The sequence below is a fragment of the Liolophura sinensis genome, chromosome 6 (genome assembly GCF_032854445.1).
Source record: "Liolophura sinensis isolate JHLJ2023 chromosome 6, CUHK_Ljap_v2, whole genome shotgun sequence".
Classification (NCBI taxonomy): domain Eukaryota; kingdom Metazoa; phylum Mollusca; class Polyplacophora; order Chitonida; family Chitonidae; genus Liolophura; species Liolophura sinensis.
The window spans coordinates 1,748,168-1,766,092 of record NC_088300.1 but is presented as its reverse complement, the minus strand read 5'-3'; the positions used below and the strand labels follow the sequence as shown (position 1 = coordinate 1,766,092).

At 39.1% G+C, this 17,925-nt stretch overlaps 1 protein-coding gene and 1 non-coding gene across 2 annotated transcripts; both read right to left on the bottom strand.

The window, feature by feature from the left end:
• Positions 1-1,119: 1,119 nt before the first annotated feature.
• LOC135466741 (protein ARV1-like) lies at positions 1,120-16,448 on the bottom strand. The gene is made up of 6 exons (XM_064744403.1): positions 16,301-16,448; positions 13,241-13,360; positions 12,562-12,718; positions 8,091-8,172; positions 7,021-7,163; positions 1,120-1,640 (listed from the first exon to the last, which is right to left on the bottom strand). The coding sequence occupies exons 1-6, from the start codon at positions 16,403-16,405 to the stop codon at positions 1,525-1,527; spliced, it is 723 nt and encodes a 240-aa protein (XP_064600473.1). The 5' UTR covers positions 16,406-16,448; the 3' UTR covers positions 1,120-1,524.
• Positions 16,449-16,849: 401 nt separating this feature from the next.
• Trnar-ucu (transfer RNA arginine (anticodon UCU)) lies at positions 16,850-16,923 on the bottom strand. The gene has a single exon. It is a non-coding gene; the product is annotated as a tRNA-Arg (tRNA).
• Positions 16,924-17,925: the final 1,002 nt, after the last annotated feature.

The window sequence follows — 17,925 nt, the reverse complement described above, 5'->3', positions numbered from 1 at the left end:
ATAAGGTGACTGAGGTAAGAAGAGAGGAAAGGGTTGGTAGTGTTGGGGGGTGGATGTGTCTCACATGGTTGTTTTGGTCATCTTGGTAACCTTTCTAGAACACAGTTTAGTTATTTATCTTATCCTCCATATATGTTAGTACACGACACCAAAATGACTGGCACTGTTGCCAGGCAAGCAAATTTACCATCTGGAAATACCTTGGAATTTACCAACAAACTCTTCTGCCCTTTACAAGTTTTTTCTCCCTTTGTCTTCGACAATGAAAGGAGATCAGTTGACAGTTTCAGGAAGAAGTTCATGAGGGTGTAATGCCTCTCCAGCTGTATATATGTACACGAATGCCAGCTAAAAACCCCTGGAGCCTTGTCTAGGGGCTGTTTTTGTGGCACTCACTTAAAATGGTTGACATGTTGAAAGTATTAAATATCAACAACAAAAACATCACCGAACAGAAAAAAAAAAAAACGTAGAATGAGAAGATTTTTGGGAGATAAGGCTAACAGAGACATGACAACCTAGATGTCGGTTAAACAACAGTTCATGACAAGACAGAGCCATTAACTACATTCTCAATTTAGTAAACTATTCACTATATAGGATTCTATGTACAGCCCTCCACCACCCTAATTCGCTCCTCCTCCACCCACCCCTCTCCCTCCCCACTCTCCGTCACCGTCACCCCACCCCTCTCCGTCACCCTTCCTGTTCTCCCACCACACCATTTCACAAAGAGAAAATGCCGAGATTAAGAAAATATTACACTACACTACAACAGATTTTGTTATCAGTTGAAAAATTTTCCAAACCTATAACCACAAATACTAAATCTAGTAGATTCACACACAGAATTCTGTGATGAAAATTGTAATACATTTTCTTGATATTTACACACCATATTTAATCTCATTTCACTTGTACAGTGGTAGCAGAACCATTAGATATATGTGAAATAAATAAAAACTTCACATCTAAAGCCAGCTGGTGATAGGAGTATGCAACAACCACTGGTTTTCCTGCACACCAATTCCAGCAAGGCTTTCACTATCAAAAAGAACACCTGCATACATGATCTTTTGAAATATAATTTATTTCACTTGCTTAAGTTACAGACAAAAGATGAGAGGTTTTCTTCTGTCCTCTCGCACAAGTTTCTGTCAAAGATATTCCCTTTTGTGACAGAAATTTAACTCTGTGATAGTTTCTTTCTCTGATATAAGTCTAACCGTGTTATAGAAAAATCCACAGCAAATACATTGCTAGTCCACTGTCCAGACGATACAGTCAATGTATGATTCTTATTTCCTGTCACCTTGACATTTCTGTGTAGATGAAGCCATTTTTCCCATATAAGTTCATTTACATTTTAGGTTTTTGCACATCTTTGAAATTCACACCTGAAGAACATTTTTGTGATAAATTTATATTAATTGTTAATCTGGAGAAAATGTCAGCATGTTATTAGAGCTCTAGTGAGCAAGTTTATATCTGTTCCATTAACTGTCAATCAGGCCAGGAGACACATCAGCCAATTCCCGACGTGCTACATCTGCTGTGTAACCAGTCAGCTGCCAGTAACTGAAGGAGGTGGGCAAGACTGACTGAAACAAATGACAGGAAGGGACCCAACTGACAAACAACTGAAAAAAGAAGCAGAGAGAGAGAGAGTCCTCTTTATCTGGATGACAACCGTGTACATGTATGGTAACACAAGAAATGGAAATCTAAAATTTGTGAAAGAGGAATTTTCATGGCATATTAGCTCGCTTTGGGGACAGTGGTGTCCCTTGAAGTTCACGATACCCTGTATGCCACATATGTGTGGAGAATGGAAAACAAGACAGATGATTTTGACAAAGTATACAGCTATCGTGGCCATTGCAGCAGCAATTTAGAATCTGCAAATGCCAAAAACCTCAGGGCGATATTTCATGTTTGTGAAGCTGACTTGCTTCGACATTCATTGTGGGGAGGTCCATGTATACACTAGTCAATCTGTCACCAATATGAACCCATTTCTGAGTGAGCTACAGCTGCACTGGGTCAGGTTGTGGCAAAACATCCACTGTATACCAGTCTTAACTCAAAATAGTGCAGCGATGCAACACCACAACAATGCAACAGTGCAACACTGTAACACTACAACACTGCCCGCATCTGCAGGGTTCCAAAGTTATTCCAAATTCTTTTAAATTATTCTGGTTGTAAACCTGCGGAGACTACTTACGAAACAGATATACTGACTGAGATTTACAGAAAAGAAATACAGTTGCTCAGCTGATTTAGGAACATGCCCACTGTTTTACTCAGAAATACTTTAACAACTTTATTTACTCAGAAAATTTATTTGTTCTACACAGAAAATAAGTGCAGTGCTGGGTTTGCCAGTAAACACAGTGACACTCTTGACCACTTTTTAAATTTTTTAATGTTTATACATCACTCCAGTATAAAACAGCCAGGAAATGCTTAGGTCCCCTTAGGTCTTACACTTAAGTCATAATTTCAAATCGCTTTAAAACAGTTATTTCTTCTGTAACAAGGTCAAAATATTTCTTGACAACGTAAATTCTAGATATGTTATAGTAAAATGAATTTCAGCTAAAATAACGGAAAGGAGCTTTCCAAGTTTCACGACTGAAATTTTGACTTAAGCCTAAGATGGTTTCATGATCCCCGGGCCTGGTCTGTGATCCACCAAACAGCAGAATGAAGGCACTGCAAAAGTCAGAATGACATAGCATTCCACTTTTTTCACATCCTAACCAAAGACAATCAGTAACTGGGCCTTTAATGCTCCCACTAACTACCCTCTAGCACATCAATGACTGCTGGGTTTTACAGGAATTTCCTGTTTTTTTTTCGCCTGCCTTAGCGATCCCTCGGCCAGCTGTGCTGTCAGAACGCTTGGTGTAAATCGATCAGGTCAAAGCGACAGAGAAAGAAATGCAGAAGGGCTGTTTTATTTACTAGATCTACTATCATCTGCACATCTTGCTGGAACAATGCCAGTTGTTATGCAACTGCACCCGGTGCTGCAATCAGCGTTTTCAGCTGCACGATGCCGCCCTCCACCAAGAAACAAAACATCACAGAGCCTCATCTCACAAGAGATGTTAAGATACCAGGTCACAAATTGGGAATGTCAAAGAAATAACGAGTTGGCTGTTTGAGACAACAAAAGCTAGTGAGAAAGTTCTGGGAAATGCCCTATCTCCTGTGTTAAGCTGAGACTCCTGGTTTGTTTTCCTATGTGAGGCATTACATGAAACATCATAGATAAATATATTCCTGATTATGTACACTATAAACTTCTGCGAGAAGAATATTTCCCTCTCTGATGTCCTACAGAAAGAAATTTGATTTGACTGATAAACTCATTACTAGGTGTTAAATATTTAAAACGGTGGTCAGTTTAATGGTTGGATTAAAGCTTGGAGTGTCTGGAGGAAAAAAAATGAGTGTCTGGAGGAGACCAGAGTGGAGGAAAACTGGATGCCTGGAGAGAGTTCAGAGTGCCTGGAGAGAGTTCATAGTGCCCAGAGTGAATCCAAGTGACTGGAGGAGAGTGAGTACCTGGAGGAGAAAAAGACTGCCAGGAGGAGACCAGAGTGCCTGGAGGTGACCTTAGTATCTGGAGGAGACCAAGCTGTATAGAGACCCAATGCCTGGAGGTAGTTGGAGTGTCTGGAGGAAAAAAAACTGCCTGGAGGAGAGCTTGATACCTGGGGGAAACCAGTGGCTAGGGGAGACAAGACTGACTAAGGGAGAGCAGAATGGCTGGAAGAGATCAAACTGTAAAGAGCAAACCAGAGAACCAAGGCAACCAAGGTGATCTTCTTGGGGATACTACTGTGGAAACGAACAGACTAAAATGCAAATGGTAAACCAAAAACTGTAACAAATGTTTCTTTTCAGAGCCTCTTATAATTTGAAAAGGATCCAAAATCCCCAAAATTTGACAGGCCTTGGGGCGAGGTAACCCACTGAGGTCTAATGCACTCAGACAAATGGGCGTGGCTAATTTAGCTGCGAAAGCTTTCATCCTAAAGTAAACACATCTCAATGTTTATTATGGTGAGACTCTTCACTGCAACTGCATCCATGTGCAAGACAGCATCACATAAATGGCTTCATTTAAACATCTGTTCACATAGCTGAGAGTCTATATGTGTATTGCGAATTATTTCTTTACTCTTAGGTCAATATAGAAAATAGAAGGCTAGATTTCATTATGACACAAGAAACTAAATGACTGCCAATACATGTATATGCAGTACAATGACCGCCAATACACATATATGCAGTACAATGACTGCCAATACACATATATGCAGTACAATGACTGCCAATACACATATATGCAGTACAATGACTGCCAATACACATATATGCAGTACAATGACTGCCAATACACATATATGCAGTACAATGACTGCCAATACACATATATGCAGTACAATGACTGCCAATACATGCATATTCAGTACAATGTTTGCCACTGCATATATATGCAGTACAATGCTTGCCACTACACATATATGCAGTACAATGCTTGCCGCAGTACAATGCTTGCCACTGCACATGTATGCAGTACAATGCTTGCCAATACATGTATATTCAGTACAATGCTTGCCACTGTGCGTGTATGCAGTACAATGCTTGCCTCTGCACATGTATGCAGTACAATGCTTGCCACTGTGCGTATATGCAGTACAATGCTTGCCACTGCACATGTATGCAGTACAATGCTTGCCACTGCACATATATGCAGTGCAATGCTTGCCACTGAACATATATGCAGTACAATGCTTGCCCCTGAACATATATGCAGTACAATGCTTGCCACTGCACATATGTGCAGTACAATGCTTGCCACTACACATATATACATTACAATGCTTGCCACTGCACATATATGCAGTACAATGCTTGCCACTGAACATATATGCAGTACAATGCTTGCCACTGCATATATATGCAGTACAATGCTTGCCACTACACATATATGCAGTACAATGCTTGCCATTGAACATATATGCAAAACAATGCTTGCCACTGCACATATATGCAGTACAATGCTTGCCACTGCTCATATATGCAGTACAATGCTTGCCACTACACATATATGCAGTACAAAGCTTGCCACTGAACATATATGCAGTACAAAGCTTGCCACTGAACATATATGCAGTACAATGCTTGCCACTACACATATATGCAGTACAAAGCTTGCCACTGCACATATATGCAGTACAAAGCTTGCCACTGAACATATATGCAGTACAATCCTAACCTCTAGACGTATATGTAGTGCAATTGATATTCCACCAAAGATGAAGTAGTTTCCTATTTTCACTTTGTAAAACCATTTTTCTTCACTTCTTTCATTTTTTAAAAAAAATTACATATAGCAGCATAAAATGGCTATCTGCTTTATACTGGGTGAGTAGTATTTTAGTACTCTGCAGTCTGTACTGGCAATGACATTTGTGTTGTATCATGAATCAGCCTCCCAACTGGCTGGGCGCGTGACGGATAACACATAAACAATACACTGCTGACGTCTGTCCACATAACTGACACAATTCCTGCACAGAGCTGTTTATCATGTTGCCCCTGGAAACGAGAAACCAATTGTAGCAGCAGAGGCTGAGGTCTGAAGGGTAGCATGTTTCCTGCAGACAGAAATGCTGGAGAGGCCTCAAATGATCTTATAGATAAAATCAATGTCAACCACAAGACAGCACAATGATGACATAACGCTAACTGATAAAATCTAATGTTTTCACTGCCACATACTCAGCTCCATGGGTGGCCTTCAGCAACGTTTAGTGGATTACATTCAAAAATTTATATCTCAGATTTTCCAGGAAATCAACTCTGGCAAAATTAAAATCAACACCTTCCTAGTAAAATTAAATTCAATGTTACAACCTTTGACTTTTCCAAAATATATACCTTAGCTCAAACTCACCTCAGAAAACAATCAGAACACTTCAAATATTATATACGTATGTATTTCAAACATAACATGCACTCTATGGATTTTGACAGTTTGAGCCTATCAACAACACATTCACTTCCTAATTTCACACATCCTTATTTGGGAAGAGAAATCATTTAAAAAAAAATATTTCACCCATAAAATTATTTGTCTGTGACTTGTGTAGTCGTTCATTCAGTTCTCATGCCAACCTCTTCTATCTGGTGGCAGAGAGGTCAGTACATTCTGTATGTATGCAAGAAGACTGGGTTCAATTCTGAATGTACTCATACACAAGATTTACAGGGTACTCTGTGACCAAGTTGTTAGCATGATAGTGCAGCACAGTGACCAAGAAGCCTCTCATATAATGTGGTCGCTCTGATTTCAAGTCCAGCCAGTGCTGGCATTCTCTATGGTTGTATGTGGTAATGCCTGCAACCTGCAGATGGTCATGGGTTTCCCTGGGCTGTTCCTGGTTTGAATTTCCCATCTTGCCTCTGTATCATTAGATAATACATACCCATGAATCACTAAAATCCATGAAAGGTGCTTATTTGTCACAGCCAATTCACTGTCACCAAACACTCCATTTATCTGGGTATCAGCCACACTGTCATTTTTCCACATTTTATGTGCATACAAGTCTTGTCTGGCTGTTGCATACATGTTTATTTATTTGATTGGTGTTTTATGCCGCTGCATTCAGGGACTATTTCACTTATAGGGTGGTGGCAAGCACTATGGTGGGAGGAAACTGCTGGCGGACTGTTCCACGTACAGGCTGTTATATTGTTTCATAGCATTTCAAGTGGACAAGTAATTAATCAATCTTAATACGTCATCAATTTTAGTAGTTCTAATTTAGAGCCGTTCATTTTTGCTCTCTTCAAAATTATCTTGGTCATTTCACTGGCCAGTGCCAATGCTGACATTTGCCTATCTCCTTGTATGAAATATCATAATCAAGTAAGGAACCACAAAGAAAAACAAAGATTTTCAATGGGCTGTAACAACTGGGTAGATTGAGTTACCTCTCACTGCCTGGACATTAGCTCCCAGCACAAATGTCTTAGTCAGCCACAGATAGAGAAGACTGTCACTCTGTCCCCACAAAATGGCAGGCACCACCAGCAACTTCCCAAAGTTTGACAGCAGCGTTCCTCTGAGCACTTCTCTGTTAAAACACGACCCAAATGTATTAAAGTCTCACAAATAATATCAACATTATTCACAAACACTACATATGTATGTTTACATCAAACCAGTTAGAGTGGACTGGAAGATACACAGCATGTTCAAAATACAAATAGCATCTACTTACAAACATCAACAGCAATAGTTACATAGATTTTTGGCTCTTCAGAAAGACACAAAGTCACACAACAAAATACTATACTGGTTTTATAGGCACAAAGTCACACAACAAAATACTATAGACGTTTTCCACAAAAAGTCACATAACAAAATACTATAGAGGTTTTCCGGGCACAAAGTCACACAACAAAATACTACACAGGTTTTCCAGGCACAAAGTCACACAACAAATTACTATACAGGTTTTCCAGGCACAAAGTCACACAACAAATTACTATACAGGTTTTCCAGGCACAAAGTCACACACAAAATACTACACAGGTTTTCCAGGCACAAAGTCGCACAACAAATTACTATACAGGTTTTCCAGGCACAAAGTCACACAACAAAATACTACACAGGTTTTCCAGGCACAAAGTCACACAACAAATTACTATACAGGTTTTCCAGGCACAAAGTCACACAACAAATTACTATACAGGTTTTCCAGGCACAAAGTCACACACAAAATACTACACATGTTTTCCAGGCACAAAGTCACACAACAAATTACTAAATAACAAAATATGTTTTCCAGCCATAAAATCACAAAATAAGATAGAGGTTTTCCACGCAAAGTCACACCAGAAAATGTCTGGAGTAATGTCACCAAGCAAAATAACTAAATCTCACTCATAGAATAGTATTCAGGTGGAAATCCCTCTACTTAGCCCAATTTAGGCTCAATTTTTTATGTAAAACAAAAACAAATTGGGCAAATCTGAAATCTGCTGATATAAATACTTACCTGAATGATACAGTGGAATGCTTTAACAGCTTTGACACAAGGCAGACTAAGGCATACATTGTTACTACGCAGATGGTCATTTCTGGATAAAAAAAGAGAACAAAAAACAAGAACACCAAAGCAGTGACAGTATGCACTTGTTAAAAACTCAATATCTGCCAAACTCTGTAATAGTAATTATGGCAAAACAACCATAGACTGAGATATAGTTTTAATACCATATTTACAGAGAAGCCATGACAAATACTTTTATTGGCCTTTACATGGCATAGAACAAGAAACAGTTGAAACTGAACAATTTAATGAGTGAAAGATTCATACTGAACTACTGATTTAGGCCAGATGTTTTTTACTGGTTTGCACCTGAAATCCTTCTTGTCAAACACACTTTGAAAATTATATTTCACAACCAACCAAAACCACTGCGTTGAACAGCATATCCTACAGTATAACACCTACTTAACTGAACTTTACATGTATAAAGAAATCCTACAGGATAGCATTTGTCTCTTCCACCTTGTAGGTGTACAACAATACTATATCATGACACTTACCAACTTTAGAGCTTTTAGAGCAATGCTACTTGATAGCACCTATCAACTTTAGAGCTTCTAGAGCAATGCTATTTGATAGCACCTATCAACTTTAGAACTTCTAGAGGAGTACTATATGATAACACCTATCAATTTTAGAGCTTCTAGAGGAGTACAATATGATAACACCTATCAACTTTAGAGCTTCTAGAGCAACACTATATGATAACCTATCAGCTTTAGAACTTCTAGAACAATACTATTTGATAGCACCTATCAACTTTAGAACTTCTAGAGGAGTACTATATGATAACACCTATCAATTTTAGAGCTTCTAGAGCAACATTATATGATAACCTATCAACTTTAGAGCTTCTAGAGGAGTACAATATGATAACACCTATCAACTTTAGACCTTCTAGAGCAACACTATATGATAACCTATCAGCTTTAGAACTTCTAGAACAATGCTATTTGATAGCACCTATCAACTTTAGAGTTTCTACAGCAATGCTATTTGATAACACCTATCAACTTTAGAGCTTCTGGAGCTACACTATATAATAACCTATCAACTTTAGAGCTTCTAGAGCAACACTATATGATAACCTATCAACTTTAGAACTTCTAGAGCAATGCTATTTGATAGCACCTATCAACATTAGAGCTTCTGGAGCAACACTATATGATAACCTATCAACTTTAGAGCTTTTAGAGCCACACTATATGATAACACCTATCAACTTTAGAGCTTCCAGGGCAACGCTATATGATAACACCTATCAACTTTAAAGCTTCTACAGCAATACTATATAACAACACCTACCAACTTTAGAGGGGTAGAAGAATGTTTCATGATAACACCTACTTAAAACACTGCATAGGTGTAGAAAAATCCTACATACCAATACCTGTCCAACACACTGCACAGGTGCGAACAATCCTACACACCAATATCTGTCCAACACACTGCATAGGTGTAGAACAATCCTACACACCAATATCTGTCCAACACACTGCACTTGTGAAGAACAATCCTACATACCAATACCTGTCCAACACACTGCATTGGTGTGAACAATCCTACACACCAATATCTGTCCAACACACTGCACAGGTGTGGAACAATCCTACATATCAATACCTGTCTAACACACTGCACAGGTGTGAACAATCCTACATACCAATACCTGTCCAACACACTGCACAGGTGTGAACAATCCTACATACCAATACCTGTCCAGCACACTGCATAGGTGTAGAACAATCCTACACACCAACATCTGTCCAACACATGGCACTGGTGAAGAACAATTCCACACTATACACTGTCAAGCAACTTTACAGATGCTGAATAGCCCTACCTGGCAAAACCTATCTAATGCACTTTACATACGTGAAGCAATCCTAGAACACCTAACACACTTTACATACATGTAAGTGAACCAATCCTAGAACACCTATCTAATGCACTTTACATAAATGGAGCAATCCTAGAACACCTAACACACTTTACATATGTGAACCAATCCTAGAACACCTATCTAACACACTTTACATAACTGGAACAATCCTGTAACACCTATCTAACACACTTTACAGAAGTGGGGCAATCCTAGAACACCTATCTAATGTATTTTACATAAGTGGAGCAATCCTAGAACACCTATCTAACACACTTTACATAAGTGGAGCAATCCTAGAGGACCTAACACACTTTACATACGTGAACCAATCCTAGAACACCTATCTAACACACTTTACATAACTGGAGCAATCCTAGAACACCTAACACACTTTACATAACTGGAACAATCCTGTAACACCTATCTAAGACACTTTACATAAGTGGAGCAATCCTAGAACACCTAACCCACTTTACATATGTGAACCAATCCTAGATCACCTATCTACTGCACTTTACAGAAGTGGAGCAATCCTAGATCACCTATCTAATGCACCTTACATAAGTGGAGCAATCCTAGAACACCTAACACAGTTTGCATAAGTGAACCAATCCTAGAACACCTATCTAACACACTTTACATAACTAGAACAATCCTGTAACACCTATCTAACACACTTTACATAACTGGAACAATCCTGTAACACCTATCTAACACACTTTACATAAGTGGAGCAATCCTAGATCACCTATCTAACACACTTTACATAAGTGGAGCAATCCTAGAAAACCTATCTAATGCACTTTACATAAGTGAAGCAATCCTAGAACACCTATCCAATGCACTTTACATAAGCGGAGGAATCCTAGATCACCTATCTACTGCACTTTACAGAAGTGGAGCAATCCTAGATCACCTATCTAATGCACTTTACAGAAGTGGAGCAATCCTAGAAAACCTATCTAATGCACCTTACATAAGTGGAGCAATCCTAGAACACCTAACACAGTTTTACATAAGTGGACCAATCCTAGAGCACCCAACACACTTTACATAAGTGAACCAATCCTAGAACACCTATCCAATGCACTTTACTGGAACAATCCTAGAACACCTATCTAAGACACTTTACATAAGTGGAGCAATCATAGAACACCTATCTAATGTATTTTACATAAGTGGAGCAATCCTAGAACATTTATCTAACACACTTTACAGAAGTGGAGCAATCCTAGGTCACCTACCTAATGCACTTTACACAAGCGGAGCAAATCCTATAACACCTAACACACATAAGTGAACCATTCCTAGAACACCTATCTAATGCACTTTACATAAGTGAAGCAATCCTAGAACACCTATCTAATGCACTATACAGAAGTGGAGCAATCCTAGAACACCTATATAATGCACGTTACCGAAGTGGAGCAATCCTAGAACAAATATCCAACACACTTTACAGAAGTGGAGCAATCCTAGAACACCTAACACACTTTACATAACTGTAGCAATCCTAGGACACCTATCTACCACACTTTACATAAAAGGGGTAATCCTAGAACACCTATCCAACACACTTTCCATAAGTGGAACAATCCTGTAACATGTATCTAACACACTTTACATAAGTGGAGCAATCCTAGGACACCTATCTAACATACTTTGCATAAGTGGAGCAATCCTAGAACACCTATCTACCACACTTTACATAACTGTAGCAATCCTAGGACACCTATCTAACACACTTTACATAAGTGGAGCAATCCTAGGACACCTATCTAACACACTTTACATAACTGTAGCAATCCTAGGACACCTATCTAACACACTTTACATAAGTGGAGCAATCCTAGGACACCTATCTATCACACTTTACATAACTGTAGCAATCCTACGGCACACCTATCTAACACACTTTACATAACTGTAGCAATCCTAGGACACCTATCTAACAAACTTTACATAAGTGGAACAATCCTGTAACATGTATCTAACACACTTTACATAAATGTAGCAATCCTTGGACACCTATCTACCACACTTTACATAACTGTAGCAATCCTACGGCACACCTATCTAACACACTTTACATAACTGTAGCAATCCTAGGACACCTATCTAACAAACTTTACATAAGTGGAACAATCCTGTAACATGTATCTAACACACTTTACATAAATGTAGCAATCCTTGGACACCTATCTACCACACTTCACATAGCTGTAGCAATCCTAGGACACCTATCTAACACACTTTACATAAGTGGAGCAATCCTAGGACACCTATCTAACACACTTTACATAAGTGGAGCAATCCTAGGACACCCATCTAACACACTTTACATGTGTATAGCCATCCAATATTGATAACAAATAACTACCACACTTGATAAGATTAGGGTAATCCTAAATCTCCTATCATTGCAATAATGCAGGATTATAATTTTGTTAGAAATATAACAATCATACAGCAATCCTACAGGATAACGCATCCTGTACTCACTGTACGACAATCCTACAAGGTAATGCTTACCAGCTGTGGCTATGAAGAACATCACATATAAGTCCCATTCCAGAGCAGAATAAAAGACATAATCTGGCTTGAGTTTTTCACTGACAGCTCCCTTGCTCCTGAATAGCTTGGTGTATGCATCACATAACAAGAACACGAGGGTCAACTTCCAGTGGGACTGACAAGAGGGAAATAGTAGCAATGCAGCGCTGATTAAAAAATGCATTTATTTTTCTAATTGATGTTTGACACCATATTGAAGAAGTTTTCACTTATACGTTAGCAGTTGGTTTTATAGGTGACCACTAACCTTTGGCAAAATACTGACAAACTTTGCCACATATGATGTACATGCATGCATGTAATATTGGTGGAAGACAAGTGGTCTTCAACAAATGTTAAGAATGAGCGAAGTACTAGTTGGGCGTCTAAGAGCAGGGGGTGTCTACGAGCGGGGCCCTGTCCAGGGCAGGTTTTGAACCTGCACCTCATGTGTCCTATGGATTGAAAGGAGTAAAGCGCCTTAACCATTCAACCACAGCCTAATCCCTATAATTAACAACTATAAAACACAAAACTCTGTACCAGTTAATGACAATCACCAATAATACATAAATCCCAACTCATTATTTGATGGAATAAAGGGAGACAATTTTGATTACCAGGTCTTGACTACATTGCCTCCCTTGATTGCACTTACCTGTATATCTGTGTTATAAAGAACATGTCGGAAAGCTTGCCTCTTCAGCAAGAATGCATCCAGCAAGATAACAACAGGATCAAACTCTATGTATTTATCCACAACACCTTGGCAATGCTCCTAAAAAGTCAATTCAGAATACGAAGGGGAGAGAAATGTTAACAAGTAGGTCATGTTGGAATTGCAGGACATGTTGTAATATGGTCCATACTTTCCGTCTTCATAAATCACTATATATGTGCATTTGTCGATAAACATTTACATGACTTACAAAATGGATCTGCATGGACTTTGGGGAATATATGATGTTGTTATAGCCAGACCAAAAATTTCTTGAACACACCTGACTCTTCTAGACTAATATTACCAACATGTACTTCGAGTACCAATTAGAACACAGGGAATGAATGAGGAGTACATGTCAGGAAAGACATTTCTGAGTACTAAAAATAATAACTGCATTTCACTGGTCACACAACCAAATTAAGATTAATGATAGTTCTTCACAAAAGCAAGAGATGAGAAAAAAAAAATATGGGACTGAATGGGTGATTTCGTGATTTTTGCAGATTTGGATGTCACTGAAACTATTCATGTGACAGAATTAGAGACGCTTGACTCGAGTGACATATAGGGTCAAGTAAACATCACCCCCATTGCTTCCGAGGCAGATTTCTTATAGGCTGCTAGCAAATCTCTTTTTAAATCATGACAGCCTCATTTTCGCAAACAGGTCATCTATTCATGGATCAAGGCCTTGGGGAATCCCCCACAGACACGGGCATACAGCACCGGTAATGATACATGTAGTACTATCATCATTACCAGGTTCCTGCACTCATGACCTAACATTTGGCCTAAACATAAAAGTCTTTCATGCTCTAAGGGAGTCAGAAACACAGAATTTAATTTCCTTCAACCCAAACAGGCAGATTTGCCTTAAAGCGTGTTTGGATAAAATTGCAGTATTGGCCAATAGGATGTGGAAAATCCCTCACTTTCAAAACTATTCCCTACCTGAAGAAGGAAAAACTGTCTCAATTACATTTCGTGGGGTTGTCATGGTTGTGTTTCCCATCATGTTCACCCTTGCCTTCATATTCTTCACATGTGTCAAACCTAGAAGGGATTCCCTAACTGCGTAAAAGAGAAACACTCTCCTAGCAAGTGGTTTCATAGCACAGTAATGCTTCTGACAGGAGAATTCTCAAGCGATCAGATTCTCCGTACCTGTTCAAACTTTAGCACCCATGTCTAAAGAGTATCTGGGTTGATAAAACAGCGGCAAGTTGAGTGATGGCAGTAACCAGTACTTGACCTAGGTTGTTAGAACAGGGGAGTTAAACTTCTGTTAAAACAGAAAAACTTTCTTAGCTTAAAGTGAGCATAAAGTTTGCAACTATACATACATAGAAAAAAAGGAAATAGGACACAAGCACCAAAGAAAAATATTTTTAAAATTCTATAAAGATTTGAAAAGCGAAAAAGATGGAATTCATCACTCATGGCATTGAAGGGCAATTCAGTAAGAATAGCCACGTGGTTGAAGCCCTTATGAATTCGGCCAATCACTATCCTTGAAAGTGGCTGTGACATAAAATTAATACATATCAGCTCTCGATTGTCAGTGGGCTTCTTATAGTGGATAGACAAGACACTAATGCAATAAATCGGACTTTGAAGCAATTTAAAGAGTTAAACTGAAACATTTTGGTTTATACATTATGCACACTTATTTTGTGGCCAATCTGAGAAGAGCTTTTACTAAATCTATTGGGAAAACTACTTTAGGAACCATATTTTTAGTGGTTTAGCTTTAAGGTTCACTTTTGGTAAAATCATATTAACGGCCTATCTTCTGTAAATTAAATCTGCTTTGTTTAAGCCTCAAGTAGTCAATTCATGAGACCAAAGAGAATGCTGATGATTGGCCAGCTGTGAGTACTCTTTCAGTGTTAGCAGATTCCTCAGTTTCAACCTTGTGCAGCTGTGAGTACTCTTTCAGTGTTAGCAGATTCCTCAGTTTCAACCTTGTGCAGCTGTGAGTACTCTTTCAGTGTTAGCAGATTCCTCAGTTTCAACCTTGTGCACCTCCTAGTACCCTTTCAGTGTTAAAAGATTCCTCAATTTCAACCTAGTGCAGCTGTAAGTACTCTTTCAGTGTTAGCAGGTTCCTCAATTTCAACCTTGTGCACCTGTGAGTACTCTTTCAGTTTTAACAGATTCCTCAATGTCAACCTTGCGCAGCTGTAAGTACTCTTCCAGTGTTAACAGATTTCTCAACTTCCACCTTGTGCAGCTGTAAGTACTCTTTCAGTGTTAGCAGATTCCTCAGTTTCAACCTTATGCAGCTGTGAGTACTCTTTCAGTGTTAACAGATTCCTCAGTTTCAATATTAACAGATTCCTAAGTTTCAATGTTTCAGACTCCTCAATGGCATGCACGCTACAGTGGTTGCAAAGTCACAGTAACTGTACACTGACTAGTAGCCATGATTATGTTGTATCCAAATATTTCTCACCCTTACAGTGAAGCAGACAAGATTTGCAATGCCATCAATTCTGATATTTACAGCTCATGCTAAACTAGTCTAAGGCTTTCGTAAGCAAAAAAAAAAAAGAAAAAAAAAAGCAGGGCACATGAAGGCCTACGTGAGAGACAGTGTACGTTTTACCATATAGGTACGTGCTGTGGCTATGACAGTCCGCATGCCCAGTATTCGAGACTGCAAACAACTGGGCACTTCTCTTATACAAGGCAGCATCAAGCAGATGACGCGGTAAAAGATAACATAGGAAGGTATTGGGAAATTAACAACATTCGTGCAGTTGTCATTCATCGTTTTTGGTTTGGTGAGACTCAGAACAGGTTAGTTGATTATGGAAGCATATCGGTTGACATCGATTTACGCTAGGGAAGATTTAATGTGCGTGTGAAGATGCACATTAGAACGAGTTTCTCCCCGTAACTCTCCCAACACTGCGTGTTGCTCGATACAGAGTTACATTCTGCAACTACCATCCAAGTTGTTGTTGTTGTGCTTTTGAGAACAATACTTACACAGTGGGCAATTTTAATGACATCGGCTTGGTAGTCGTGGTACAGTTCTTGCGCTGGTCTACCGCACTGGATACAGCGATGTGTCTTTCCTTCAGATAACGACATTGTCAGCGATCCTCTCAAATGTCAGTCTCGCAGAATTCATGTCTCCATGCGCGCAGCCATGTTCAAATCTCCCGGATAATAAAATGACTGATGCAAAAATATCAACCTATGAACAAAACGGAAAGGTCCGCGTCTGATCTAACTAGTATTTCAACACGGTATTAGTACTGCTGTTAACACCTGTCTTTACATGAGTCCAGGGATTAAAATGAACCTGTATTTTAGTCCTCGAACAAACTGACGAAGTATCATCAGTTCAGGTGAGGTACGTCAAGTTCAAGTAAGCCGTTACTGGCGTTGTAGGGCCCTACTGGTTCTGGCAAATGAATGTAAAACACACGAGGTGTTGGGAGTGAATCCAAGCATACTAGGTATCATGTGTAGCAGGATAGTAAATATATTCTATTTAGAACGAACAGCGTACATCAGTGTGTTCACAAAAATGGGCCAATGTGGGATTCGAACCCACAGCCTTTGCCTTAGAAGGACATTGCTCTATCCGGTTGAGCTAATCGGCCATGTGGTAAGCAAACAAGGGGTATGCCATGGAATGTTTACGAGAACATTGTGAAACATCTCACCATCATTCATATGTATATATGATGAAATTCCGTGACGACAATCTGTAATGCTCTCTTCAGACGTTCACGAGTTCCCTCCCCTTGCAACCTTCTCGGCATTCATGGGTTGTGTTTTGGCAAAGACATGCCCCTATCCGTGGACGAATATAACAAAAAAAATTAAGAAATAATGTTTCATCTATGGGTGCCTAGCTACAGTTTTATAGCCAGTAAGGCGAACGAGGTTATTAGTTTAGGTTGAAGGTGTAGACCTGACAGAATTTCATCACTAACTGTATCGGTGTTCAATAAAACTGGTCACCGCAACATTAACATCAAAGACAACAAAGCTTTCTTCAGTTTAGTTACATACAAGGGTTACCATTCATGGGATGCTTTGTTGTTGTTCATTGAGTTGCTTGAGTTCCTCATTAATAATATCTATGTGAAATGCGGGAAAACATATATCAGTAGTGTATGGGTATTCGGATGGGTGCCAATTGCCATGTGCCCCCTTTTGGTTGACCTATACCTGTTCTCGTACTAATACGGCTATATACAGAAACGTTTAAAGTTGTCTTCGCTAAGCCCCATCTTCTTATTCATTAAACGGCATACTTATGGGTTGCTAGTTTTAAACAATCCATATATAACAAAGGCTGTGAGAGATATATATCCATCTCAGCTAGATTAAAAGTAAACCATGCATGCACCTACTCTCCAGATGGTACATCTTACCTGGTTTTATATTTGTACAAAGACCAAGACGGTTTCCTCTCTTGCAGACTTCATGACAAGGGGGTAGTTTCAATTTATCCTTAGGACCTTATTATCCTTACTTGAAGAGCAATATACGGAAAGGTCCTGCATGTATGGCGTATACGTGTCTCTCGCCTTGTAGCATTTGTTACATCCTGTGGGTGATGTGACGATTTGAATTAAGCGACGTCACAAGTTATT

What these genes read in the sequence shown, in the direction of transcription:
- LOC135466741 (XM_064744403.1), bottom strand. Translation starts at nt 16,405, where the DNA reads ATGTCGTTATCTGAAGGAAAGACACATCGCTGTATCCAGTGCGGTAGA. An exon ending in CATTCCACTGTATCATTCAG is followed by an intron (nt 7,164 to 8,090) that starts GTAAGTATTTAT and finishes GTGTTTTAACAG; the next exon opens with AGAAGTGCTCAGAGGAACGC. An exon ending in TAATGTCCAGGCAGTGAGAG is followed by an intron (nt 1,641 to 7,020) that starts GTAACTCAATCT and finishes TTCTTTTTTCAG; the next exon opens with TTGTTTGTCAGTTGGGTCCC.